General features: G+C 49.9%; 8 protein-coding genes across 9 annotated transcripts; 4 read left to right on the forward strand and 4 right to left on the reverse strand.

Annotated features, from left to right (window-relative positions):
- Position 1: 1 nt before the first annotated feature.
- Positions 2 to 730, forward strand: LOC128271968 (SNAPIN protein homolog). The gene has a single exon (XM_053009665.1). It carries the CDS (start codon positions 139 to 141, stop codon positions 535 to 537), a length of 399 nt encoding a protein of 132 aa, XP_052865625.1. The 5' UTR covers positions 2 to 138; the 3' UTR covers positions 538 to 730.
- LOC128271967 (ribonuclease H2 subunit B) lies at positions 630 to 1,617 on the reverse strand. The gene is made up of 2 exons (XM_053009664.1): positions 1,528 to 1,617; positions 630 to 1,461 (listed from the first exon to the last, which is right to left on the reverse strand). The coding sequence occupies exons 1-2, from the start codon at positions 1,559 to 1,561 to the stop codon at positions 632 to 634; spliced, it is 864 nt and encodes a 287-aa protein (XP_052865624.1). The 5' UTR covers positions 1,562 to 1,617; the 3' UTR covers positions 630 to 631.
- A 2,443-nt stretch (positions 1,618 to 4,060) lies between these two features.
- On the forward strand, positions 4,061 to 8,838 carry LOC128272435 (myb protein). Its single transcript, XM_053010245.1, has 8 exons — positions 4,061 to 4,170; positions 4,269 to 4,418; positions 5,512 to 6,429; positions 6,494 to 6,763; positions 6,832 to 7,052; positions 7,137 to 7,419; positions 7,495 to 7,653; positions 7,720 to 8,838. The coding sequence occupies exons 1-8, from the start codon at positions 4,093 to 4,095 to the stop codon at positions 7,846 to 7,848; spliced, it is 2,208 nt and encodes a 735-aa protein (XP_052866205.1). The 5' UTR covers positions 4,061 to 4,092; the 3' UTR covers positions 7,849 to 8,838.
- Positions 8,839 to 9,129: 291 nt separating this feature from the next.
- Positions 9,130 to 11,553, forward strand: LOC128272821 (nucleolar protein 10). The gene is made up of 4 exons (XM_053010702.1): positions 9,130 to 9,195; positions 9,255 to 10,381; positions 10,457 to 11,116; positions 11,189 to 11,553. Exons 1-4 carry the CDS (start codon positions 9,130 to 9,132, stop codon positions 11,430 to 11,432), a joined length of 2,097 nt encoding a protein of 698 aa, XP_052866662.1. The 3' UTR covers positions 11,433 to 11,553.
- Positions 11,541 to 12,145, reverse strand: LOC128271117 (deoxycytidylate deaminase). The gene has a single exon (XM_053008554.1). The coding sequence runs from the start codon at positions 12,143 to 12,145 to the stop codon at positions 11,543 to 11,545; it is 603 nt and encodes a 200-aa protein (XP_052864514.1). The 3' UTR covers positions 11,541 to 11,542.
- Positions 12,146 to 12,302: 157 nt separating this feature from the next.
- LOC128271599 (zinc finger protein 330 homolog) lies at positions 12,303 to 13,768 on the forward strand. Its single transcript, XM_053009189.1, has 3 exons — positions 12,303 to 12,626; positions 12,711 to 13,258; positions 13,333 to 13,768. Exons 1-3 carry the CDS (start codon positions 12,493 to 12,495, stop codon positions 13,575 to 13,577), a joined length of 927 nt encoding a protein of 308 aa, XP_052865149.1. The 5' UTR covers positions 12,303 to 12,492; the 3' UTR covers positions 13,578 to 13,768.
- LOC128271597 (COP9 signalosome complex subunit 6) lies at positions 13,440 to 15,218 on the reverse strand. 2 transcript variants are annotated; one of them, XM_053009188.1, is made up of 5 exons: positions 15,002 to 15,218; positions 14,695 to 14,956; positions 14,470 to 14,621; positions 14,038 to 14,397; positions 13,440 to 13,969 (listed from the first exon to the last, which is right to left on the reverse strand). In XM_053009188.1, exons 1-5 carry the CDS (start codon positions 15,131 to 15,133, stop codon positions 13,829 to 13,831), a joined length of 1,047 nt encoding a protein of 348 aa, XP_052865148.1. In that variant the 5' UTR covers positions 15,134 to 15,218; the 3' UTR covers positions 13,440 to 13,828. The 2 variants fall into 2 exon arrangements, with proteins under 2 accessions (XP_052865148.1, XP_052865147.1); XM_053009187.1 differs by having other exon boundaries at positions 14,695 to 15,218.
- A 4,785-nt stretch (positions 15,219 to 20,003) lies between these two features.
- LOC128271118 (uncharacterized) lies at positions 20,004 to 22,010 on the reverse strand. Its single transcript, XM_053008555.1, has 2 exons — positions 21,532 to 22,010; positions 20,004 to 21,384 (listed from the first exon to the last, which is right to left on the reverse strand). The coding sequence occupies exons 1-2, from the start codon at positions 22,008 to 22,010 to the stop codon at positions 20,004 to 20,006; spliced, it is 1,860 nt and encodes a 619-aa protein (XP_052864515.1).
- Positions 22,011 to 27,422: the final 5,412 nt, after the last annotated feature.

Genomic DNA, 27,422 nt, shown 5'->3' on the forward strand with positions numbered 1-27,422 from the left:
TTCATAGGTGATCTTTGTAGATTGTGCAGTCGCTACTCAGTGCCATAGTTGCAGCGGAATGCATCGTCAACCTTAATTTACGTGCGTGCATTTGCATTACGAGGGTGCGTGTTTTCGGCAGATTAGCGACCACAAACCATGGCAGAAGAACACTCGGATAGCTCGCTAACGTCCATCGACGATGAAGAACGTACCGACAACACAGAGAACCTCTGTGAAAACCCGACCAGAGACATCCTGACCGAAGGCTTTTTTCGACTGTTTAAGCCCGTGATTGACGATCTGGATAACAAAATTCGAGACACAAGCACCACGCAGAACGAGCTCCGGTCCGTGCTCGATGATTTGTCTGGTGAAATGAAGAACCTCAACTTTGAGAACGATCCTGTGCTGCACGAATACTTTAAGCGAATGGTGCGCATAAAGCAAAAAGTGGTGGTGATTATGAACATTTTGCAAGGTGCCCAAGAAAGATTGTTGCTGCTTTGCCAGCAGCAAGAACTACAAACAGTAGATCCAGCAACGGCCGAGCCATAACTTTCCACTCTATGATTAACTAAGCGCGTGATTGAAATAGGATATAATTGTTCTGTACATCTCATTAAACATTCATCAATAGTACTGAGTGCGTTTATTTCTTGAAGAAGCTTGATATACTTTTAGACCCACTGGCGGCCTTTGCCAACGCTTTGGACTTGGCAGAAACTTTCTTTTCCGGCGCTTGCAGCTTGATGGGAGTGGTGTCGTGTTGTTCTTCCTTTTTAATTTTTTTCACTACCGCCGATTCCAGATCAGCGATGGACTTTCGTTTTTTCGAAACGTTCTCATCCTCGGGAAAATCGAGCGCTATGGACAGCTTTTTAGCCAGGTCCAGCGAGAGATAGTCACTAACGATGCCGTACGCCGTGTGCAGCGCTTCTTTCTCATCGAAATCCGCTGCGTTCTCCTTTTCCTCTTTGACAAAGTTTTTGGAGCGTGCCGCGGAACCATCCTGTTTGCTGACGGCTCCGCTTAACCGCTGGCATTTGCTGACCAACCAGGCCAAAGCCTTTGCTTCACTGTACCTGTAAGCAATGATATCACCCGCACGCTTTTCATCCGATACTAAACCTAACCGTGCGGGACTCAGAACATCGAGTAACACGGAAATGTGTGGAAATTCCTCGTCCATTAGGGCTTGTTCTAGTGGAACCGCTCGTTTCGCGCAATGCTGCTCCAAATACGGAAGGACCAGAAACAGCGGATCGATGAGAGTGGGTAAAAATATCCTTCCATTAGAACATACGGTCTGGTTAATGAACCAGGACCTGTGTTGCTCATTAAAACAATTCACTTCATACAGAGTACTCTGTCTCTGGCCAGGCCCTTCTCGGTGTAGCAGATATTTTGATGCCTTCGTCGTAGCCGGATTTCGTAGAGCCACAATTCGTAAACTGACGCCACCACTTTCAATGAGGGAATCTGTTAGAAAAACACACGATTATTGAGAAATGTCCGGAATGCAGTTAGTTTTGGATGTTAAATTACCTTTTAAAACAAAAAAGAACTTGTTATTAGACATTGCGACAAAAATATATGGCCGGCAAACAAAACTCCATCACGGCGCCAAATTTTCGGCTCGCCCTATGAAAAAGGTGCGCCCCACGGGTACGTGCAATTTCGAAAATGAATACATTAGTTTTTCTAAGAAAGAAAACTTTCCGAAAACCTTTATTGTTCTTGGATGCTTAAGATTTTGTTTATTATCTTTTTTCCACTTGCACTCGTTCTAAAGTGCAAATCAGCTTGATTTGTGGGCCATTTTCACGAAAAGGCGTCAAGCTAGCACGAGAGGCTTTTCGAAAAGGCTTGCTTTTCGAACAGATGCCTCTCCATGTTGATGTTGCTGCTGTCAAATAAATTGAAACCCAGCCAGAAACGGAAAGCGAACGGTCGGACAACGCGTAACGACGACGGTAAACTAGCAAAAGTTTTTCGCAAAATTACCAGCCCTTTCGGCACCATACGCACAGAATTCTACCGGAAGTGCGTCGTTGGTCATTACGCGGCGTGTGCCAGTGTCGTGGACAGTTTCGGGAAGCCTTCGATTGACGAATATGGTCTTCTCCGTGGACGCAGAATGGTAGAATAGTGCTGGGCCCTTGCGACGGTAGCAGCTGCCGAACGGTGTTGCGTGAAGTGAAAACTCAGTGTTTGTGATCCACTTTTGCTCGTTTTGTCACTGGCAGAATCGTTCGCCCGCAGTGCTCTCTCGGCTTCGAGAGAGGAATTTAGCAAAGCGGAATATGTGTGTTTCCTAAAGCCGCCCCGCCCCGCCCCCCACAGCGTGCGTGTTTACTGTCCGTCGGATGTTTGTCGTGTGTTACGTGCGTAACCCTTTTTAACACAGCTACCGATAAGCTATCGTTTGGCTCGGCTCATTCTCGTGGGATGAATGTTTACCTTTCGTTCGAATTTGAACGGCAAAGTGTATGCAACGTAAGAATCCGTACCGAAGCTTGCGCAACTCTGGCCTCTTTCCTCTAGCGTAGTTGCAACGATTGTTAGAGTGAGAGAAAGAGAGAGAAACAGCGCGCAAGAGCGAAGGTAACGATAGATAGAGTGCTAGTACATATCGTGTTTGATAAGGCTAACGAGCAAACCGGTGGCCATTCGCTCGCTTAATCGCACTTGTCTGGGCAAAGCAGCCCAAAGTTCTAGTGCCACCGAACAAGTACCATCCTCCCGCTGCGTTCCGGGCTGCAGCGAACCCCCCGGCGAAGGGTTAGGCGTAAACAGCGCCTACTAGCAGCAGCAGCAGCAACCACCATCAATGAACGAGCCCACCCCGAGGGAGGAGGGGGTACTTTGCCATTCGTCCCAGTAGGCCGCGGGCTACGCTCGGCACCCCTGGCTGCGGCCGGAAGAAAGGGACACATTTTCACGGACGGAGGAAGTAAAAACGGTGCGACCCTCGTTACGTCGTCGTTGCGATTCGATTCGATTTGTGTGGCGTACGGCGCGGCATCTTTTGCCGGGACAACTGAGAGTGCGATGAAATAAAATAAAATAAGAACACGGTCTGAAGCTGCATCTGTTGTAAAAGCCGCCGTTCAGTGTGCACTTTGATGAGTGTGTGATCTGCTAAAAAACATAGTAGTGCGGTTACTGTGCTACTATCCGCTTCATCCGCGCGGGCATGCGCCAGTCACTTTAGCGCCGTTCATTACATTTTTTGAATAGTGTCCCATCCCTCGTCCCTCGGTTCTCGGCCCACGGACCCTCGGAGAGCGGGACTCACTTCGTGTGTACGTGGTTTAAGTGTGTGCGCAGTGCTGAGGCAGCGTAAAAAAAGAACCGAACCCTGCTGCACGTGCGGGCCAGGGGATCAAGTCCTGGCAACAGTGGCACCACATTCGTGTGCGCGCGTGTGTGCGTGTGTGCGCGGGAGAGAGACACAACATCGGCGCACCCTTCGAGCAATTGCGTAGCCTGCCTAGGTGTGCGCGAGGGACAAGTGATCTACGATTGCGTGTGCGGAACCGGGACAGTGCTAGTGGGTGAATTGATGGGCCAAAGAGGAAGCAAAACACAACAGAAGGCAACGCGTTGAAGTGCCACACACCGGGAGGGAGAGATGAGAACGCGAGCGGAAACAAAACATCTGCCGTGGAAATAATAATTAAACACACGGCACGGCACGCCACGGCACGGTACGATGATTATGCTGCGTATGTGCTAGGTGGTGGCTACGCTGGTAGTGGTGCGCAGGGAGACGGCAAAGGATACGGGCGAACAAGTCGGTCGTGAGGGTGAAGACGTGGAGATCGTGTCTCGCCGGTCCGGGACACGCAGCCGGGCGCCAGGCGCATCCCGACGGCGGCATACGCAAGAATCGAATAAAGCAGCAACAGCAGTCCAGGATCACTAGATCCCTTCGTGGTCCAAAGACGAAGCATCGTTCGCTTGTATGCGTGTGTCACGGGCTTGTGATGAAAGAATAGGACGATCCGGGGGATTATAGAAAGTTGATTGAACTTTTGTGCGTTCCAATATCTCGCCGGGAACTGCTTTCACCGACTCGTCTTGAAGCGATAGCGCCTCGGCACCACAATGGACTCCTCGGACGACGACAATTCGGAGCACTCGCAGGGAGATAGGTTGAGCAAAACACGCTGGAGCAAGCACGAGGTAAGGCTTTGGGATTACGCAACCAGCAGAGTGTGCGCCAGAAAAGTGTCGCGTGAGTCACGATGGCCTAACCACGGTGTTGATCCCTGTCCCCGCAGGATGCCGCACTGAAAACGCTCGTGGAACAGTACGGTGAACGGTGGGAAATCGTTTCGAGATTGCTGAAGGACCGGACCGATGTGCAATGCCAGCAACGTTGGACCAAGGTGGTCAACCCGGATTTAATCAAGGGCCCTTGGACGAAAGAGGTAAGCGTGACAGCAAAGATATTTCTGAGCCCCAGGTAAATCTAATTATCTAATCGCCCAAAATGGTTGCTGGTTGGCAGTTCCTACAGATGGCCTCCAGAAGGGTTGGCCGAATTTACAAATGATTTCGAAACAGACCCCGTTTCATCGTGGCGGTGAGTCACCGAAGCGTCCCATCAGAGAAAGATCTTTTCGCTCTTTTTTTTGTTTTGACCCCTTGTGCACGAAGATAGGGGGCAAATTGCACAATCCTACAATTTGCCCTACGAAAAAGGGGAAGGAAGGTTTCTCGGCGGCGGCGAGCCCTTTCGGTTTTTTGCTGCTTTCTAGTTTTGCTTCTTCCTCCCATCGTCGATCGTATTTTATGTACTTCCCTTAGTGTGGCCGCTCCCAGGGCACAGGTTTAAGATTGCCGCACAAGGTGTGTCGGCCGGCGACGACGATGTTCTTTTTCCCCCCCGGGAACAAGGATCCTACTCGACCGTAACGCCAGCGACAGGAAACGACAAGAAGTTCCTCGACCAACATTCTGCTGGTTGGTTGGTTTCTGTGGTTGTTGTTCTTTGTTTCCCCGTCACCGGGAACCAGCAAGCAGTTGTGTCTTAGTTTTGAAATACGGTCACCGAGCTGTGACACGACATGTTGGCGTTAAATTTTGAAAGAACTTTGGGCGCATGTAAATTACATTATCGATCTGACCTTGCAATGAAGGTACATCGAAAAGCTTGAAGCGGCACAGGAAACGGAGTTGTTATGCCCTTGCCTTCATGCCGTAGCTATGCCGGAACTGGATCATTACGATAATTCCATCGGTCATCGCGGTGCTTGGTGGTCGGGCACCAATCTTCAAACTGACCCAAATCGTACGATCGGCATTTGAGTGGCGTTTGGAGCCGATCCTATTTCCGATGATGCAGCGCTTTTGTTTTTGCCTTAGGTGCGTTTGTTTGTTATATGCTATCGACCACTACGGCCGGTTGTGGCCTAGACCCGCGTAAACAGGTGGATCTTATTTCAAAATTATGAATCAAATATCAAATCGTATGTCGTATGTTTGCAATAAATAACGAACCGTCTTTGTTCATTCTCACAGGAGGACGACAAGGTGGTGTCTCTGGTGCAAAAATATGGACCAAAAAAGTGGACGGTCATCGCACGGCACCTGCGCGGACGCATCGGGAAACAGTGTCGCGAACGGTGGCATAACCACCTGAATCCGGACATTATCAAGTCGGCCTGGACGGACGAAGAGGACTTGATGATCTACACGGCGCACCAGAAGTGGGGCAACCAGTGGGCCAAGATAGCGAAACTGCTGCCCGGCCGGACGGACAATGCCATCAAAAACCACTGGAACTCGACGATGCGCCGCAAATATGAAGGCCCCGAAGCAACACGACGCCGGGGAAAACTGTCCAACTTGTCCTATTCGGCACCCCTGTCCGGGGGCAGCACTTGTGGCGACGCGTCGGATGGAAACGCCAGCAGTGGCCCGCAACCGCACCCAAAGCGCGAAAGTCTGCAGAACATTATCCGCAATAATCGCAAAAAAACGACACTGGATGATACCATGCTCCACGACAACCTGCCGGCGGAAGAGAGCATCATTGATGGGACCGTCGCGGTGTCGACGGAACGGGGCGACTTTCTCGTCAGCCCCGTCGCCGACCGTAGGAAGCATTACGTCATCGAACCGCTGTACTCGGCGAAGTTGGATTTGAAGCTCCTGTACAATCAGGCGGGAAAAATGCCGCTGAACAACAACAACCCCATCAGCGAAGGAAATGCTCCGACGGCACCGGGCAGCGGGTACCACGTGATGGGTGCCACCTTGCTCGTACAGAAACACCATGGCGGGATTCAGCAGTTGGCCCAGTGTGTTCCCGCCCATATCGATCTGCACGAACTGATCAACTCACCCAAAAAGGGTGCCGAGGATGTTGAGCCGGTGGACAGCAAGGTAACGCCCAACATACTGCGGCGCAAGAGGAAACATGTTGGGGATGAAATGGTAAGTGGTGGTAATGGGACGCTCTTCGCCATCTGAATAACAATAATTCCTTTCACTCGATTAGAACGAACTGCAAATGCTGCGAGCACAGGCCCAATACCAGGTCGATAGTGCTGGTAATCCGATCGTCGACGATCAAATCGCACGTGGCGCAGGGGCCGGCGGTGGCTATGGCTATACGGCGCCCGGCTTTGGTTCCCACATTCTCTCGCCGTCCATCACACCCATTAAGCCGCTTCCGTTCTCGCCGAGTCAGTTCCTGAACTCACCCAGCTTGAATGTGTCCTTCGATCAGATTCCGGCTAGTACACCCGTCAAACGGGCCGCACTTAAAGTACGTTTTTTGTTCAATTGCCTTTTGGTTGATAACAATTTACTAACGATCGTATGCTTTGTACACAGAACGACACTAGTCTGTTGAGTACCCCGGTTCCAGCGAAGGATACTGGTCCTTCCATCATCAAAAAAGAACCTCCGTCGGCGACGAAGCAGCAGGAGAGCGCGGACAAAGACGAGGACAAAGCAAAAACCCCGTTGAAAGAGGCAAAGCGAGCGTTTGAACCACGTACGCCAACACCGTTTAAAAATGCGATGGCTGAAGTGGGCAAACGACGATCGGAAGTGTAAGTGTTGGGGGCTTGGGCTGGTAATTTGTAAATTCAGAAAAAGAACCTAGAAATTTAATTTCGATTGTCGCTCCTGCTTAGCTATGTACCACCAAGCCCTGCCGGAATCGGAGAGGACATCGCGGAAATCATGCACCAGGAGCGGGAGAAGGAAAGCTTGTCCGAATCGTCGCTGGTGAGTGACTCATCGTCCGCCGCCAACAAAACGACGGCCAGTAATGGCACACAGGACTCACAGGGCAAGGTGCAGTCGAAGGAAAACAAAATTCCGCCCTCTTCGCCACGGATGTACAAAAAGGGTTCCAGCTCGGTCTTCTCGCAGCAGTGGGATAACTCGGACATGAGTTTCTTTGCGGAAACACCTGTAAGTGAATGGCACCTCAATTATCTCGGCTCATTGCAAGACGCACATAATGTTTTCTGCTTCTTCTGCCTGTAGAGCAAGTCGGTCATCTCGGAAACGGGTGTACCCTATTCTCCGTCGATCCGCGATCGGCTGGGCGATTCGGAAATACTGCTTGACGATTACACTGGGTTGCACGAAACCGCTGGGAACTCTGCGGACAACAGGTTGCAAAACAAACCCACAACACCAACGGTGAGTGCCGCGTAATGTCCGCCATTGCTAGTGTTTCATCATATTTTCTTTGTTTGTCCCGTTTAGTCCGTCGACCACAAATGGTTGAAGTACGCGTGTGGCAAAACACGCGACCAGCAAACCATTGCCCAGCAGGCACACAATTGTCTCAAGAAAACGTCCCTTCAGCCACGCTCTTTGAACTTTTACAAATAAGCTCACGTGAGCGTGGATTGATGTGTTCGTACCAATCCCCATAAGGCCATCGTCGCAGATGCAATGAATGATTTGATGACAACATGAAATCATTATAGTGTACCCAAGTGCAGCAGTCGGGCGGTTTCAGGAAGCAGTTAGAAATTTAATCACCCATACATGTAACATGTAAGTTCGAAAGGCCCACAAAGGAACTGGAATGTAAAGGAGTTTTCCGTCGCGCATCATACGCGGCCATTGGCGGCACAATTTCGTTCGATGTAATTTGGTAGCGGTAACTCGCAACTATGAGTTTTCACTTCGTCCAACATACGGGAGATAAGAGAAACGCATACAACTAACCAAAAACCTCATGTGTGGACACGTACATACTGTACTAATATTTGTGCCGGTAGACACTAAATTAGCATATGGAGCATACATAGGTATACAAGCTTGATTTATTTTGCCTAGATATTGCAAAGTTTTGTTGTAGTAATTCTATCCATGAAAAGAGAGTAATAAGGGCGCCCATCCATGCCGGAGATGCTCGCCAGATAGGGCAACATATACCAAGTCATAATATTTTACACTTAAGATGTAAGCTTTTCGACGAACTTTTTTTTTGTACTTTGAGATAAGTCGAGTTTGAAAACTTTGTTACAGGACTTTTTTTTTCTATCTTTGATCAGTTATAACATTTTGAAATTTTACCCGATTTCTTTTCGAGCCTTTTGCCCCCTTTATCGTTGTTTTGTGAATCATTGACAACCTGAGCAAAGCTGAGCAAAATTTGTTGTAACGCCGACGGAACAATGGGAGGATTTCACATATTGAACGTAAGCTTATTCTCATCGAATATTGTGTTTGTGTAAGTGTACATCAGTGTAAGGGAGTAATAACAAAAGTTATTGAACCATCGTAATTTTGCAAATTATTCAAAAAGAAATAACGTAGCATAGCGTAGGAAATGTTTCGCTAAGCAACAGGCTTAGAGTTCACCACTTTGAGCACGGGCTACAATAAGAATGGTAGTGGTTTAATTGTACCGAAAAATAAACATATTTTCATCTAAACAACAACAAAAAACTGCTCAAGAAGCCTTAATGATTTTGCTTACCTAACAAATACCCAGTGGTTCCATTAACTTGTAGAGCAAGCTTCTTGCTGACATTCTGCATCTTGGTTCTATGTACCTTGGTCCTATGGCTGTCAAACGCACTGTTTACAAATGTGCTCACGTTTTGCGGCGTGCTTGGATGCAAAAAGTCCTCTTCGAAACAGTGAATGAATGTTTAAAAAATGTTGGTAACCGACATAAATAATGTTAAAATCTATAACCTCAGCGGGGGTAAATCAATTCCGGAAGTAAGTACAACATCTGGCTGGCTTAGTTCGGGCAATACTTATTATTCATTGCGCCATAGTGGCTAGCCGATCGGAAGCGGAAACAAGGGCCGAAAAAGAAGCAGGCCAGTTCGGATCGCCGGATAGAGCTAATACAGGACTTCGATATGCCCGGCGTTGCAACGGCCGTAGCGATAACCCCGGATGGACAGTACATCCTGGCGACGGGAACATACAAACCACGTGTCAAGTGCTTCGAAGTGAGCAATTTGTCACTAAAGTTTGAGCGCTGCTTCGATTCGGAGGTGGAAAAGTTCGAAATCCTTAGCGATGACTACAGCAAGGTGGCCTTCCTGCACGCGGACCGATACGTTGAGATACACGCAGCACCCGGTCGACACTATCGGTTGCGGATTCCACGATTCGGAAGGGATATAGTGTACCACAAGCCGACCTGCGATCTGCTGCTGGTCGGTACGTCGGCGGACATCTACCGGTTGAACTTGGAACGCGGACAGTTCCTGTTGCCTTACACTACCGCAGCCAGTGCCATTGATAGCGTCACGGTGAACCGGGAACACCAAATGATATGCGTCGGCACACAGGAAGGTACAATCGAGGCGTGGGACTATCGTGATAAAGCGTGCTGTGGAACACTGGATGTTGCCTCGAGCCTACCGCAAAGTAAAGAAGTACCATCCGTTACTGCGCTGGAGTTTAAAAATGGACTTACGATAGCGGCCGGCACATCGACGGGCCACGTGCTACTGTACGACATTCGTGGGCGCAGTCCACTCGCCGTGAAGGACCATCTCAACCAGCTGCCGATTAAAAAGATACGCTTTCAGGGAGAGCAAAAATCGGTCTACTCGCTCGATGCGGCCATGCTGAAGATTTGGGACGAAAGCACGCTGAAGCAGAAGGCATGCGTGGAATCGAGCAGCAATTTCAACGATTTCGCACACTTCCCCGGCAGCGGTTTGTTTCTGTTTGCAGAGGAGGACACCAAGATGCTCCCGTACTACGTGCCGAGCGAGGGACCGGCACCGCGCTGGTGCTCGTTCCTCGACAATCTCGTGGAGGACATCGAGTCGGAAACGGTACACAATTTGTACGACGATTACAAGTTCGTTACGAAGCAGGAACTGGCCGACTTGAAGCTCGACCATCTGGAGGGCACAACGATGCTTCGAGCGTACATGCATGGGTGAGCGAATGGAAAAGACTCCAGCGAGTGTTGAATGCCGCACTATTCCTGTTTCTATTCTGTTCCCCGTTTTAGGTTCTTTATCGACATACGATTATACAAACAGGCCAAATCCGTCTCCGATACGTTTGCTTTCGATGGATTCCGAAAGGAGAAGATACGCAAGCAGATTGAAGCTGCTCGTCCGGCCCGTATTCAGCTGAAGTCTGCCCTGCCCGAGGTAAATCGTGGCCTGGCCCAGCAGCTGATGGAAGAGGAACACATGAGAAATGCCAAACGAAGCGCCATTGCCAAGGGACTGCTAAGAGACGATCGATTTAAGGGCATGTTTCAAAATCCCGATTTCGAAGTGGATAAGGAAGCGAACGAGTACCGCATCCTCAGTGCCGTTCTGCAGCGCTCGGAACGAGATAAGGCACGGCGCAAGGAGAATGTGGTTGTCGATCCGGAGGAAGAGCAGAACGATGAGCAGAGCACGGACGATGATCTGTACAGCGAAAAAAGTGACAGCGAGCGAGAGGACGATAAGGAAGACGAAGGAATGGGTGAAGAACGTCCCGGAAAGGGTCCCCGAAATGGAAAAGCAAATGTGCGACCACAAAAGCTTGGCAATGGTCGCGGGAAAGAGTCGACTGGTACTCAGAATGACGAACAAGCTGATGGAGCTGCGTTTTCTCTAGACGTGGAAGAAGGTGCCAACTTTAACATCATTCAGCCATCGAGGAAACTGCAAACGTTAGTAACTGACGGCATTATCGTAATTGATCGTATTGTCCTAATATGCTCCACTTTCTGGCATCCTTTCAGTGTATCACTTGGCAAGCGCGTAACGAAACTGGATCACACCACGACGACCGCTCAGTTCGATAATGGTATCGGAAAGCGAGAAATCACTTTCACTACGGCAGCCCGATCGCGGAAAGGTGGTAAGGGCGAAGAACGGGATCGGTCGCGTTATCAGGCGGCCCTGAAGAAACACAAAGAAGAACGCCGGAAAGTTATACGTTCGGCAAAGGGTGTCATTAGGAAGACGGTGACGAAGAAATTTTAAACTTTTGTGCAGCGTATCACCAAGCAAAAGATTTATTAACTGCATCGGTCAAATTGGTTAATATCGAACTGAAATGGGCGTTTTTGTAAGTTAGAAATATACAAACAAGTTCAAGTTGTTTTCCCATCGTACTTCATTGGTGTCGCTGGCAGCTGATTCAAGCTGTCCCAATCGATCTCGGTGAAATCGATCAAAATTCGACTGTGGCGCGGTTTGTACTGTGTGTACTTAACGCGCGCCGCATCGAACATCCGCTTCGCCGCGATCGTTTGATATTTGTGCGCATGCTTATCGCTCATGTACACCACCTCCTTGATCGCCGACTGGATAATGATCTTGGCGCACTCGTTGCACGGAAACAGGGCCACGTACAAGGTGCAGTTTTTCACGTCCGCACTATTTTTGTTCAGGATTGCGTTCACCTCCGCGTGGCACACGTAGGCGTACTTCGTTTCCAACGGATCGTCCGATGTTTTCGACCACGGGAAGTCATCGTCGTTGCAGCCGGTGGGAAAGCCATTATAGCCGAGGCCAACCACTCGCTTCTCTTCGTTCACGATGCAGGCACCGACCTGGGTCGAAGGATCTTTGCTTCGTTTTGCAGCCAGAAAAGCCATCGCCATGAAGTACTCGGCCCAGTCGATGGTGTCCCTTCGTTTACAGTTGTCTTTCGGCGACTTCACCGTTGATTCGACCGAGATATTGTTTTCCATTTAGGGGATTTTTCGAGACCTGCAAAGTGGATAGAATTAGATTGGCGTGATCTTGTGTGCCTGTTGGTTTCTGGTGCAAAGCCGGAATTTTCACGCGCCAACCCAAATGTCACCCGGGAGCTGTCAAAACGGCAAACTGTCAGTTTTTCAGCTTTCCTTTTTGGTGTGGTGGCCTCTTTACGTGCGTAATTTCTTTTGGCCGATCCGGTGTCCAGCTAGTCGATTGAATAATGTTACTGCAACACTGACCGAAGGGAACCGGCCGTTTCGTGTGTCTCGTTTGCCGAGGACGGGTACCAGCGTTGCCGAGCATTATCATCCTGCCGTATCGATCGTAATAGCTCGAGATGCCGAAGAAGAAGACTGGTCAGCGGAAGAAGGCCGAAAAGCAGAAGCTTCGGCAGAAGGAGATCCGGAACCGCGAATCTCAACTCCCGGAGCAACCATGCAACGTAGCGATGGATTGCGAAAAGTGTGGCAAGTACGTGCTGGTCGAGAAATGCTGTTCTCGATATTTGATCTGATGCATCTATTCTCTCTTTGCACGGTTCCCTCCCTGTTAAAGGAAACAAAAATCCCGAGCTTTCTGCTACTTTTGCCAGAGTGTCCAGCGGCTACCGGTCTGTGCGCAGTGTGGGAAGCAAAAGTGTATGCTGAAAACGGGTGACTGTGTGATCAAGCATCCTGGCGTGTTTACGACCGGCCTGCAGATGGTGGGAGCGATCTGTGATCACTGCGAGGCCTGGATCTGCCACGGCCGGAAGTGTCTCCAGTCGCATGCCTGCGTTTGTCCGTTGATGGACGCTGTGTGCATCGAATGCGAGCGCGGCGTTTGGGATCACGGAGGACGGATGTACAAGTGCTGCTTCTGTGACAACTTCTTGTGCGAGGACGACCAGTTTGAGCACCAGGCGTCCTGCCAGGTGCTGGAATCCGAATCCTACAAGTGTCAGTCGTGCAACAAGCTTGGGCAGTACTCGTGTCTGCGTTGCAAGACCTGTTACTGCGATGACCACATTCGGCGGAAAGGTTTCAAGTACGACAAGAACAAACCGATACCGTGTCCGAAGTGTAACTACGAGACGAGCCAGACGAAGGATCTTAGCATGTCGGGTACGATCATGTTGGTCGACGGAATACGGCGGTTTAGGTTGCTAACAGACATTCTCTCTTTTCTCAACCTGAAGTTCGCAGTCACAAGTACGGACGGAAACGGCTGGATGACGAAGGGGAGGACGATGATTATGCCTACGACGATGAGTACACGGCGTACCGGAACAAGTACGACGATCAGTACAACGAGGTTTCGGGTAGTTCTTCCGATGACGATTACGAGGACGAAGATGAGAGTGATGAGGACGAAGAGGACAGCGATGCTGGAGAATCGGAAAAAGAATCCGCCAGCACCAGTGGGGCACAGAAGAAAACATAGCTCCTTCCGTTTGGCCCGCCCGGAAAGTGTTCTTCTACGCAAATGGTTTCTTTCAGTAAGTTAGTAATTATGTGCAGCGCCAATCGTAGACGAGTTGGGAGCGTTTATTGATTGCGCTAGGCTTTGGCCGGGAATTTCGTGGGCTAGCAGATTGTAATAAAAAAAGAATGAATATTTCGGGGGCAACTAACAGGGTGATGAAACAAAAGAAAACTGAATCTGATTGCGGCAGCGGCTGACGTTTAAAACGCCTAGAAAAACATTCCTCTCAAACGTCGGCCCATTCCTTGGCGATCGTACAGGACGTTGAATTTGTTCACCAGTTGGTTCATATCGTTCGAAACCTTCGTCAGTGCCCCTAGGTAAGTGATCAGTCCGACATCATTCGATTGCTGGGGGAGAGTAGAAACCAAAAGAACATAAATATTCGGAACAATATTGTTTAAATCGTCAAGCTTACCGTATAGAATTCCTCTTTAAATGAAGGATTCTGCACTACGGGCAGTCGGCGACTCAATGAATAGGCCATACGAAGTATCTCCTGGTTCGGTTCCAGCTGACCGCTCTCAACAGCTTTGATGTAGGCCAGTACGATCTTCACCCGCGAGTTTAGCATCTTAATCGCGCTGTACTGCGCCAACAGATGTTCGGCGACGGTGGAGTTTTCGTCCGACTCATTGGTGGACATCCGTGCAACGTGATCAACGCCGATACGCTCCGCTTCCTCGGTGGCCAATGTGTAGCTGAGCGGTACGAACAACATCATGGCCTCACCTTGTACTATGTCGATCACAGATTCGTACACTGAGATGGGCAGTTGCTGTAGAGGGACAATGGGTAAAGCAGAAGAATCATTAACAACATCAGCGATGGTGTTGCTGGAGAAACTTACGTTCATGTTTCGACTGAGCGGATCTAACAGGAGCATTATGGGACATTCGTTGATTTCGCAGATCTGTTTATGAATGTTGATGTGCTTCTCGGTGGGAATCGCATCGGTCGTGTACCAGCCGAGAAAATCGAGATCGCTAAACACCTGCTTGTCTGTGGGGACGGAAAGAACGGAAATCGTGAGTGGCCGATGTCGATGTCGCCAGGTTCGAAACGGACTACTTACACTGTTCTTCCTTTACATGATAGTAATCCATCATAATTACTACGTCGTCGTCGTTGAGCACATCGTATTTGAGCTCGAAAGAGTTCATCACCTCGATATTTCGTCCCTTCTGCTTCCCGATGAGCGCCCCGAAGGCCAGCGGCTTGCTGCCCTTCTGCGCCCTAGTGCGCGTCCAGTGGTCGGAAATGTTCATAATGACCAGTGGGTGAAGCGAGCACGTCACGGACGGCACAGTTGCACTGCCGGCCATTACATTTTTGCCCTCCGCTAATGCTTTCCCTCCCAGACCGCTGGTACCGGCGGCGGCCGGGGCCGGCGATGGAACCGCCTGTGAGGTTGAAGCGATCGGTGGTACAGCGGCCGCTGCGGTAGATGTACTGGCGGTGGCCAAAACTCCTTCACTGTCCACGTCCATCTTTTCCTCCGCCGGTTGGCTCATTGTTTGCGAAACTTTTTGGCTGTGCGAACTTACAAACCCGTGGCAAGGCAATCCGCTTGCGACTCGATTGCGAGAAATGGAAAACAATATTTTGATCCCGCTTCGTTTGACGTCTGCAAAGCCAAGGTTACTATAGAACCCCACAGCAGGAGGTGAGTTAGAAAAGAAGAGCCCTACGCCGACTTTTATTAACACGCGTTTTGAAATTCAATGTTCTGATGTGAATGAAATTAAAAAGTGTTTTTTACTATGCATTCTGGACATAACTAATCTAGTTATGCTTTTAGTATGGTAAAGAAGTAAAGTAAATCACATTGTTTCAAATATTTGCCCGAATATATAAGCGTCGCTAAACTAATGTACCGTGCTATTCGTTTCCGTTTTGATTAACCTCAAAATATCTTTACATTGAGAGCATTGAGAGACTTTGCCGTACGGACAAATGATTGAATGACAAATGGTGCGGTTAAGATCAGCAGTAAACAGAAACAAAGGTGGTGTAGATTGTGGTCCATTGTTTTGCGAGTGGATAAAGTGTCTAAAATACGTGAACTCGCCGCCGCCCTTGATTTCTACGACGCGTAGTATTGAAATGATGATGCCGGGTGTGAATGAATCCTCGGTTCAATCCACTCGCTAGTGTGACGGCGCAAGAGGAATGCTAGGATAAGCGAGTAAGTAACGAGTGTTTGTCTTTGACGCTAATCCTTTTGTCCATGAAGGACCGCGTTGTGGTTCACAGATGGGCCGAGCATTGGTGGCGAGCTCACAAAAGGATAAACAACAAAAGTTGTGCATGATGCATTACCGTGCATCAGCCGAGGTTATGGCACGGATTATCATCGTCATCAGTAATGTGGGTGCAGTTTTTCATTCATGCACAGTTTTCATAAATTCGATATTTAGCGCTTTGGCCGATCAAGGGTGCCAACTAATATTGGTATCACCGAGAATGAGTGATTACCGTTTGCTGACGGGGCACCGGAGAGAAACCGAATAAACGACCGACTCGCCTGACATATTGCTTTTCTGTGGACTAGGGATTCAGCTTCGCTCCGGTACCAGTGATATTTATTTACATTTCTCCTGCAAACAGGGCCGCAGCCGACCGGGGAAAGGGAAACCAATTTATTGTGGTTTTAGGCGACCGATTGACGACGGTAAGGCATCGGGAATTAGGGGGCACATTAAAAAGGATCAGCCCGCAATATGTTAACCTATTTACTCCTGTTTAGAGAGGTTTTCACACGGCGAGAGGATGATAAGTCAATTGGTTCGTAGTGCGAAACAGGGAACACAATTAGGGCGTGATAATTTATCACAACCAATGCCAGCGTTGGCTTATATGGCGCGGCGTTTAATTGAACATCTGAAGTATCGGTTCCGGCATTTTGGCAACCAATAAACGTTATGATGAACTCTACAGATTTGACGGTGGATCCTGCAAAATGACGGTTTTGAAATTTGATAAATTTGCGTTCTTTAATTCAATAATTTATTGAATCATTTTCGCGCAGCTTTGGCAGGCTAAAAATTATTTTGAGAATTTTCCCGAGAATCCTTTTATTATTATTCGTTGCTAATCTGTGGCTTCCTGGTTGTCCGTGATTGCCATAATCGAGTGTGTAACAATCCGTATCATACTGCCTTCGATCACCGTTGAATCGCGGTCGATTGGCCCTCTTTGGGCCCGGTAAATCCAACCGATTATCCCGTCTCATGATCGAAATATCCTTGACGACGGTCCGGAGCACGAAACGAAGGGTGTCCGCCTGCTATGTGGTACAAAGCCGACGCAAAGTTCGCACACAATAGGGAGCAGCAGAACATCAAAGATGGCACTCCAATCGGTAGGGCAGGTTTCAAGGATTAAGCGCAGGGCCCGCTTGGTCCCGCTGAGTCAACTCATGCCATGGCAGAGTGCTGAATTCGGAACACCACACATCGTAATCCGCATCCGCATTGAGCCGAAATGAGGCACACCGAGAGGAAAATATTTTGATCTGCAATCGAGCGTTTAATTGAAGTGTAATTTAAATAACAATCAAGTTTCACTCTCACATTGCACTGCCTGCTACGAGCGAGACGACGCCGAACGAACGAGATAGCTAAAAGATGGATGATTTTATACCGTTAAGTAAGATTGCTCAGAAAAAGTGTGTGCGTTGGTTTTCTTTCGACTGACCTCCCTTTGGACTTCCCAGGTACGACCGAGAATGACGGGCCTCGGGAGGGTTTTGTCAGCGTGTTACGATTACGCGTTACCATCCTGTGCTTTTACTGTCCTGCCACGGTCCGTGTCCTGACATTGTCCTGTCTGCGGGCCGTCCTTCGCTTAATCCGAATCGGGCCGCCCGGGACACTAGGAGCGCATTCCTCCCCGGTTGGAGGATTTCCGCGATTTGATTGTTCACAGCGGGACGCATTAACATGCACGAAATGCAATAAACCGTCGCCGTGCTATTGTTCTCCGTTAGTACATACAGCGTTACGGTCACGCTTGGCGCATCGGAGGGCAAATAATATTTTAATATTTAACTACCGAACCACTATGGTGTGCCTGGGTGACTGGGAGAAGGATAGAATGGACCAGATATACCATTTTCCGGCAGGGACGGTACAGTGACTGTATTATTTTTAGTCTACACTCAACAGCTTGCACACACCGCTTGGATGGATGGTAGTAAGCCATGAGCTGCAGCTGCACGCGGATTAAATCATGAAAATGGCGGCGTCGGGTAAAGGCGAAAAGAGGGCAGCAATTGAAAACCTTAAGGAACACCTTGGCGCGGCACTAGGCTGTGTTTCCGGCAACAGAATAATTAATATTTGTGAACTGGAAAAACTACTTACCGGTTTGATCACGTTGCACGAACAGTACATGGTTGAAGCTGAGGACGAAGCAACGTTGCCCCCGGCTGCAGGAATCGAAGCCGCTAGCAAAGGCACTATCATCGCCCCGGAAACAATAACTCAACCAAATCAACTCAACAGCGAGGATCCAGGTACAAAACCGATCGACACTAGTGGTCAGATTTTATCGAACACCACCAGGATTGACGAACCAGAAGATTCGAGTGACAGTGTTTCAGAGGATAAGGAAGAATCGGAAAGTAAAACTGATGCAGAGGTTGACCACCCCATTTGTCAAGTAACGAACGGAACTGAGCCTAGCCTTGAAAATATTCCGTCGGTTGCTTCTTCTGGTGAAAGTCACATTTTGAAAACACCGTCGGATTCGAATATCTCGAAAGAAGTTTCTTCAGCTGACTCCAATTCGGAAGCGAACAATCCCACTCGAAGCACGTCTGGTTCCCATTTAAAACACACAACAAGCGAATTACCTTCCCACAATGCTGTCCAGCAGAGTACTGCTACTGTAAGGAACGATGAAAACTTCTTTCCAACAGACTCTATAGGAAATGTGCCCGATCGTAGCTCACCCGTAACTTCTTCCCATTGCACTGCTTCCTGTTCGAACCTTATTCATGACGGAGAACCAAATTCCAGCTTGCCAGCACAGGCACACGATTATATCGCTATTTTGGAAGGCTGTAAGCGTCACATGGAAACATTGAAGGAGGAAATTATTGCGCTCAAAACCCGATGGGAGACCCAGCACGATCATTCGCTCCAACTGGCCAACGGGCTCGACAACCTGGTGGGTCGCTTTGCCATCGTGGAACCGAAGCTAGATAAGGTGGGAACTGATACACACTGCCTTGGGATGCTAGTGTCGGACTACGAAGTAGATTTCACCAAAATTAAAACGCGTCTCGAGCAACACGATTCCAAAGTGCGCGAGATCGATTGGACATTTAAGCGTATGGAAAAAAATCATGATGTGGCCAACGAAAAGATGCGCGCTCTCAGCAAGCAGCTAAACGACGTTGAATCCACCAAAGCCAGCAAAGCAGAACTGCAGACGGAGCTCCAGCATCACGTGCTGGTATCGGATATGGCGTTGCGCGTTCCGTTTGATCAGTACAACGACACGGTGCGGGATCTCTCCAGGATGTTGACTCAGCTGCAGGAGCAAGTGCACAGCGTGGAAGAAAACCTCAAGACGGTCCACTATCAGCAAACGACGGGGCTTGCGGTCAAAGCTTCCACGCAGGACCTTACAGAAATACGGAGCCAATTGTTTAAGCTAAACGGTCGCTGTCAGCAAATCGAGAAAAACATACGCTCCTTTACGGCGACGCAGCCCAGTTTGGCCGGCACCGGGCCTTCGGCCGCTGTGTCGGTGACGGGAGCTAGGGTCGCCACATCTGAATCAATCAACTGCCTGACGTGCGGGGTACGGACCACTCTTCAAACTAGACGCGGTACGGTGCCTGCCTCAAAGAAGTTTGTTCCAGCGATTCGATCAACTTTGGTCAGACATTCGGGAGGATGTCACACAAAGGTGGCCCCGCCGGAGAAAGTGTTCCGATCGGGAAGCGTGTGCCCTGCCGCAATGAATCCGTTGGGGCTAAGTAAAGCTACCACCGAAGCGGCACGTAAAAAGGCGAGTAATGAAATGCCAGCGAAGAAAAAATCGCCCCTAAATTGTTAGTTGGAACTATAGAAGCCATTATGTTGGGGATGAATTCCTTTTCTCGAGCCACGCACAGAGTAGTCAAAATACTAAAACCATCTTGCCGATTTATTTATACACCATAGTATCTGACGTGGTCGCTTGCGCGATAGGACATTCGGCATTCTAAAACCGGTTCTATACAAAATAAAAATGGTACTAACCCCCCTAAAGCTAGACGGTGTTTGGCTCGCAACATTGGCCGTATTTACACACCGTAAGATCCGTAATTCTTTGGTTTCTGTTGGCTAATCTCCCACCGATCCACGCGATTGCCGCGGCACATCGGATTCATCTGTCCTCCACGCTGCAGCCGATGAGGTTCTCTATGCTGAAACCTTTCGTGTTGCCAAATTTGCGCTTTCGCGTCGCAAAGGTCGTCTCGAGCATCTTTGCCGTCTCGGTGTAGCTGTCACTTCGGAGCGCGGGATAATCTCCATCCGGGCCGTTGTTGGGGCCCGTTCTATCCGGTAGCGGTTCCGTTGGTGTCGGTAAGCGGTGTACGTCGTCGTAATAGTTACTCCTGACAGACTGGTCGTGCTGCGATCCTCGTTCCTCCATCGAGCCGCTGCTAACCTTGTCCGACTGTTCGTCTTCGTCCACGTAATACTCGTCCGGATCACGCACCGCACGGGAAGGGCTACAGCGTGGCGAATAGCCATCCGGATCCACCGGTGGACCATCGGTGGAAGATGGCCGCCCGAGATGCCGCGGGGAGACAGGTAGTTGTTGCGCGGGGGGTGCAATACCGGTGGGTGTTGCGGACTTGTGCCTGTCCAACAGTAGCTCGTGGTAGACCAGGGCACTTCCTCTCTCTGCCGGTGACTTGTAATCGTCTTCGCTCTCCACGTCGATGCGGTCGTCACTGGAAAGATCCAAATCGGCGTCTCCAGGAAACTCGTGCCCCCGTCGACTGCCACCGGCCGAGTCCGCTTCGGCGGCTCCTGGCATCGTGGCACTGGTTGGGAGGCCACCTGGAAGGAGGCTCCCTCCCTTAGCGCCATAGTAGCTCGATCCGTCGCGACCATTACAGTGATGCACCGCACCGAGTGGCCCATGGTGGACGCCATCGTCGTACAGATCGAGCACCGGGCCGCCACCGCCACCGCCACCCTGACTCTGGTGGTAGCCGTGAAAGAACTTGTTCATGGCGCTCGAGATCTTCAAACTGTCGACGTTCCGCTGCAGAAAGTCACTGTTCTCCATCATGGCCACATTGAGATCGTCCATCTTGACCGTACCGAAGAGGTTAAGCTTGCTGTCCAACAGGAAGTCACTCGCCGCCCGACCGGCCCCCAGCGAGGTTAACGGCCCTCCGGGACCCTCCGCACCGAACCCGGACGTCATCGCGGGCGAGCCGGTGTGGCCGGCCGGGCCAAACTGGTGCATCGGAATGACCGGCACCGGTTTGCGTATCCAGAACGGGGCGAACGGACCGAACACACCCGGAAACGCCATGCTCTGGGCGAGCGTAGTGCGCTTGTAGCGCTTCCGGCGCCTCAAGAAGCTACCGTTGTCGAACATGTCCTCCGCCAGCGGATCGAGCGTCCAAAAGTTGCCCTTCCCGGGGTTGCCCGGTTCGCGCGGAATTTTGATAAAACAATCGTTCAGACTGAGGTTGTGTCGGATCGAGTTCTGCCACGCCGGAAACTTTTCTTTGTAGTACGGAAACCTGTCGAGTGGAGAGGGAACGAACGGATGCACAACGGGCCAATGAACGGTTTTTGCTATTACACCATGGGCCTTTAGTTTTAAAATTACACCATTCAACGATCGCGCCGTGACCTTACAACGGATCGCATCGCATTCCCCAATTTACCTAGTCATAATGAACTCGCAGATCCCGCTGAGTGTAAGCTTTTTCTGGGGCGACTGCAGGATGGCCATCGTGATGAGGGCAATGTAGGAGTACGGTGGCTTCACGAGACTCTGCGATCGATGGCTTCCCGATTTGCCACTCGTCGACCCGCCACTCGCGACGCCGCCGGCCGACGGAACTGCTTCCCCGTTGGTCCCGTCCGATTCGGCAGTCAAAAGAGTCGAATGTCCGGTGGCACCGTTCTCCGAGCTACTGCTACTGGGGCTTCGGTTGCGCGACGATCCACCACCGATCCGGTTCAACGGTGGCGGGTGGTTCTGCTGTTGCTGCAGGTGATGATGATGGTGTGGCTGATGCGAGGTGTTTGCTGGCTCCGCCACCAGCGACCCAAGTGGGCCGCTATTCGCAGCGGTCGAGCTGACGGACAGTAATCCCGCCGGCCGTAGATCCAGTGGGGAGGCCATTGCCGGATGCATCATTTTTTCCAACCGGTCTCGTAGTCTCTCAGTCAGTATTCGCTCACTAGATTCTACACTTTTGCTTGTGTTCTTGTCTGCTTGGCCATTTCATACTCATTACTTGATCGTCACCTTATTGCCAGCACTGCGTGGGAATCGGAACTATTACGGGTGTCTGCACTTTATTCACGCTTTTTTTCGCATTCCGCAAAGCAACGTTGTCGCCGTATCGGCGTTGGAACGAATCTTGCCCTTCGAACAGCTCACTGTCGGTTCCTTAAATGGCGTAACACATTTGATCGAATCACTTCGACAAATTTTACTTTTCACGACACATTCACACACAGCCGATGAACAGACCGATTTCGTAATAAATGTCGGAAACCCCGTCGGAAGGATGTAGGCAAAAATAGTCCACAATCCACTGTGCACCGTGAGGAGCGCCCGGAACGTGACCGCGAACGCACCGGACTGACGTGATAACGGGATGTGATAAGCGCAACCGACCGACCGACCGACGTCTCTGCGACCGGCACCGACGACGGCAAGAATGAAAATGTTATTTTAACTTTGTGGAAAATTGTGAAAATTTTGCACGCGCGCTACTACACATCCTTCCGCGCGGCTTCGGCCACGGGCCAGTCGAATGGGTGGTGGTTGAAGGGCGGAGAAAAGCGCGCACAACTCTGCCAGAGTTTGCATGTGGCCCTCGCCGGAGGGAGACGGACAAAAAATGGCGCCGTCTCGCTCGCTTTTCTCACTCACTCGCCCAATGGCTCCGTCGCTCTCGGTTCGTGTTGCTGCTGCTGCTGTAGTTGTGTGCCGTGCCGAGGTGTATACAAACTCTCATGGCCTTCTCTGATCCGAAGGTCCTTCGTCAAGAAGTTCGCTTGTAATGTGATAATCAGGTCTCTCCACGTCCTCTCGACAGTTACCGCCGCCGCGTCACACTTGCAGCCCAGCCCCATCCGCACACACACCAGCAAAGCACGCGAGTTTCCACCGAGCCCTCGCACCTTCCCCTGGCGGTGGCCATCGCACGGTGGAAAAAAGTTGTACAAACTGTGTTCCTTGGCAAGTAAAACATTTATTTTGGCCAAACCACGCCACGATCGCCGTACGGATGAAAGTGAGAGCGATACTGTTGGCTTCCGGGGCACGCGCGCCTGTGTGAGTGCGTGTTACTGACCCGTCGATGCTTGGTGTGCGTGCGAGAGAGCCACATCCTGTTCGGCGAGTTCGGGGTGTGTCCTAAGTGTCCTAATACTCTCCTTTCCGTCGCTACAACGTGTAGGGCAGGAAAGAGAGCTGACTGTGCGTGAGCGAGACCACAAGACGGTGTCCTGCAGGAGAGTACATAAGGATCTGCTACACGCACACAAAGAGCGCTTGTTGCGCGTGTAGTTGTGATCTGGGTGGTACTGGGCCCCATCGCCTGCCGAGTTTTCCAACAATCCTTCCGATTCTGCGTTACAGAAGGAAAACCCGTGCTGCTGACACATAGGCCTTACATTAGGCCATCGACGGAAAAAGAGAGCCACTCCGGCCAGCTCCATGCCAGGCAGGCAAGCACAACAAAGCTCTTAAAGCGCGGACCGTGTGCGGAAGGGTGCACGAATTGGCATCGTCGTCAGGTGCGGTGGTCCGTCGCGTCGCGGGTGGCAGCGCCCCAGAGCAGCGGGGTCCTCAGAGGAGGTGCACGTTGTTGGAAGTAATTCAATTTGACGACATGTGATAATTTGTATGCTGGGGATGAAAATGAAAAGAGCCGGAACCCGGCCGAACTGGGCCGCTACTCGTGCCATATACCGGACGGGAATTGCTGCATTGTGTTGCCGAAACGAAACAATGTCCCGGCGGCCAGCTGCTGGCTGCTGCTCACTGAAAAAAGATAGTAATTTTGTTCCGCTTTGTTGCAGTACACGGCACCGGTGCTGGAATGGCCGGGATGCTAAAACCAATTACGCCCCTGTGCACGTGTGCTTATGCGTGTGTGGTTCTAGTTAACAGAATTTTGCACAATATTTTCATCGCTGGTAGGATGCACAGGGCTGTGTAGTCTCTGCCGTAGCCGTCGGTGTCGCATCAAAGCGGTGACAAAGTTTGCTGAAGGAATTTGCCAAAAACTACTTAGTTATATGTTCATTTATTCAATACTTATCCCTTGCAGTCCCCCGATTGGTTCACATTTTTCCACGTCCTTCAACCTATACACAACATAACACGAAGTACGTTCCGGTGAGGGACGAATCCATATCGGATTGAATTGTCCTGCGGAATCACGCTGCCGGTCGGAACGTCAGGGTAATTGTTTGATGTCGCCAATAGATGTAAGCATTCATCGCTTCACCGTTTATCGGTGGCCGACAGGACAATACATCCCATCTCGGCAGGCCCATGACAACGGAGCGAAAGTATCAACAACGGTTGCTTTGACTTTTGTTCGGCAATTTCGGTGAATTTCATAACACGGCAGCTCGAAGCGGACAAAGTTGGGAGCGACCCGGGCACCGAAATGGATAAAGTTGTTGGGTCGGAGTACGAACGCTTTCCGTTCGGTTTAGTTTGGCTCCGTGGGAGGCAGAATTAGGGAAAAATGACAAATGGACATGATGCGGAAAAAACATTCAAGCGTGCCTGAACGAGAAGAGCTCAAGACTGGTGGCCCTTTTGCCACGATGAATTACACAAGTCGTCCGTAAGCTTTTCGACCCCTTCAAGGTTTTCTGAAGTGTGCATTCTGAAGAGGTTTCCGGACTCCACTGGTTTCTTTGGTTTGCTCCGATTCAGAGAGGCCGTGTTGTGCGAATAAGCAGATTAGTAATTTGATATTCGTTATTTGAACGTATCTATATCGAATCGGTGTTGCACCACATAAATTAGTGCAATAAATTCAGGATCTTGCTTAACGCAAAGTGAGCTATTATAAAAACATGGCAATGATTATATAAACACGGATTCAGACGTCGAGTGGAAGAGGAATTAAAAGAGGATTTCGTTTGCCTTGCGCTTACGCACGAAAACGGACTCAGATTCACAGCATCCGTTTGCTGTCCGAGCCCCGCAGCTAGAGGATCTGACACCGAACATCAGCATTTAGTTATGCGAAAGAGTTGAGTGGTTTATGAAGAAAATGTGTAAATAGACACAACATTGTTCGCCGTTGAAAGGAGACACAGTTATAAGCTTGAACGCTGCTCCCGAGGGCAGGGAAATGGGCAGAGAAAAAGCAAACGAACACCGAATACGTACGCACACGGCTGCAACATTATCATTTTGCCCGGATTATGATTTTGTCACACAATATCCGGCGGCTATTTGCCCAGGATACTGTTGTCGAGAGCGCAGCACAGGCACACAGAACCCATGTGCCATGTGCAGGGCCGCAAAGGGCACGATCCGTCCGGTAAATAAACGCTCAGCAAACCCGCCCGGACTCGAAGCGTTTATGCAAAAAGGGATGTTTTTTGCTTTGTACAACATTCACTCACCTTTAGCCTGCAACGAAACGTTCGATAAGTACTGGCAACCAAACGGGATTAGATTGATGATCTCGTTTGGAAAAGGATATTTCAATATTGTGGTGTTTTGGTCGTATTTCACAGATTTGAAGAAGAAAATTGTCTGCTGCCTTGCGATAGAAAGAAAAAAGAGTGTAAGTGTACATTTTATATATCCCAATTTATTGTTCCATTGGCCAGCAGAATATGATGAGGCTCAGGCGAAGCGCGATGGAATCAAACAAAATATTCGCGTAATGTTGGGTTATCGGAATCAAATCCGGAATAAAAGAAAAACGCGCCAAATGTCCTGCCCTTATCGTCCACTCGATAAAGGACCAACAAAAGTGTATCGCGGTTGTATGCGAACAGAAGTTTGGCACGATCGAACTGTCAGTTGTGCAAATAGACCGTCGACAATGGCTTACTTCGTTTCTGTCTCCACAATTAACGGACGGTGTGATCGAGCCCCGAAGGCCTACGTCGGTTCTTTCTTCCCAATTCAGAAAGCGCCCTCTTATGCAGCAATTTAAGGTCGCAGCATGCGTTGATGGAACCGCCAGCTGGAATGTTTACAGAGCCCCGGACGCGCAAGGCGACGCAATTCCGAGAGTGGTCTGTGAACGAAGCCAGCTGTGAAGATTTTTTATTCTGTCCAACGGCACCTAGCAGCCAGGGTGCTCAGTTCGGTAGCGCACGAAAAATCTGTCAACTTGCTTGAGCCCTCCACTGCAGCATATTGTAGCACTTATCTACGTTGCCTGGGAATGATGCGGCTGCATGGCGGAACCATAGATTGTTTGGCTGCGAACGAGACTGGCAGCGACAAGGAAAACTGTTTATCGACATGATAAACGAATTTACGAAGTTTACATATTTAACGTACATTACATTGTTCTAGCGGATCCTGCTTCCGGCAGTTTTCGTTCTGAAAGCACACGCGAATTATTTTCCTGTTCATAGTGCGTAACCATTTTTGTGAGTAGCATTGAAATCCACAAAAGAAGTTTTAAATCTCAAATTATCGGCTTTGGAATTGAGAATCAACCCCCTGCGTGTAAGCAAACCACGCGTAAAGCCAATCAGTTAACCAAACCTATCCACATTGGTGAGGTATTTCGACTACAATTGCCAACAGCGTAGCGTCCAGCACTTCCAGCAACCAAGCTCTTCTTCGACGCCAGGATCGATTGGAAAAGTTTTCCAATCCCGCTCTCCGAGGAACGACGAATCCTTTGGTCGACTTACACAATGGTTCATGGAAAGTTTTTGGTTTGCCAAGCAAAACCATTCGGCTAGAGAGGGGAATTGATTCGAAACCGTACCCAAATGCCGTGAGTTTCGCTGCCTTCATTTCAATATCGGGTTTCTGAAGTCGACCGTACCGTGGCACCGTTTCTATTGGACCAAAAGGGTAATAAATGGACGAAGGGGACCGGAAAGGATTGATGTGCGCCCCGTTCGACAGTGCGCAAGGCTCGAAGCACTATCGTTGGCGGGAATCGGATCGCAAGGTTCGATTTCGATTTCGATCCTAAGCACGGGCCCTTCGTTTGGTATGCACACAAATCGAACGAACTTTATATTATGCCCCGGAGTTGTTGGCCAGAGTCAGTGAAGCCACCACGAAACTCGAGCTTCTATTACTGTTGATACAGACAACACCAATATTAACAGAGGGCCACAGCATTCCTGGGTACGGGCGTCCGTCCAGCGAGTGATGTTATGCCGAAGCGTCCTCGATGGAGACGCATGGTGACCCGACAGGAATCGAATTCCAGAGAAGCGTTTCTGATTTATCCGGCAGATATTGCCGCACGTACTTGTGCCCCTTTGTGTGCTCTAACCCATCGAGGGAAATGGAATGAAAGCTTTCCAATTGTAATTAAATTATTCCACAATACGATCAGTATAAAAAAGGTACATGTAACAG

Source organism: Anopheles cruzii, chromosome 3 (genome assembly GCF_943734635.1).
Source record: "Anopheles cruzii chromosome 3, idAnoCruzAS_RS32_06, whole genome shotgun sequence".
NCBI lineage: Eukaryota > Metazoa > Arthropoda > Insecta > Diptera > Culicidae > Anopheles > Anopheles cruzii.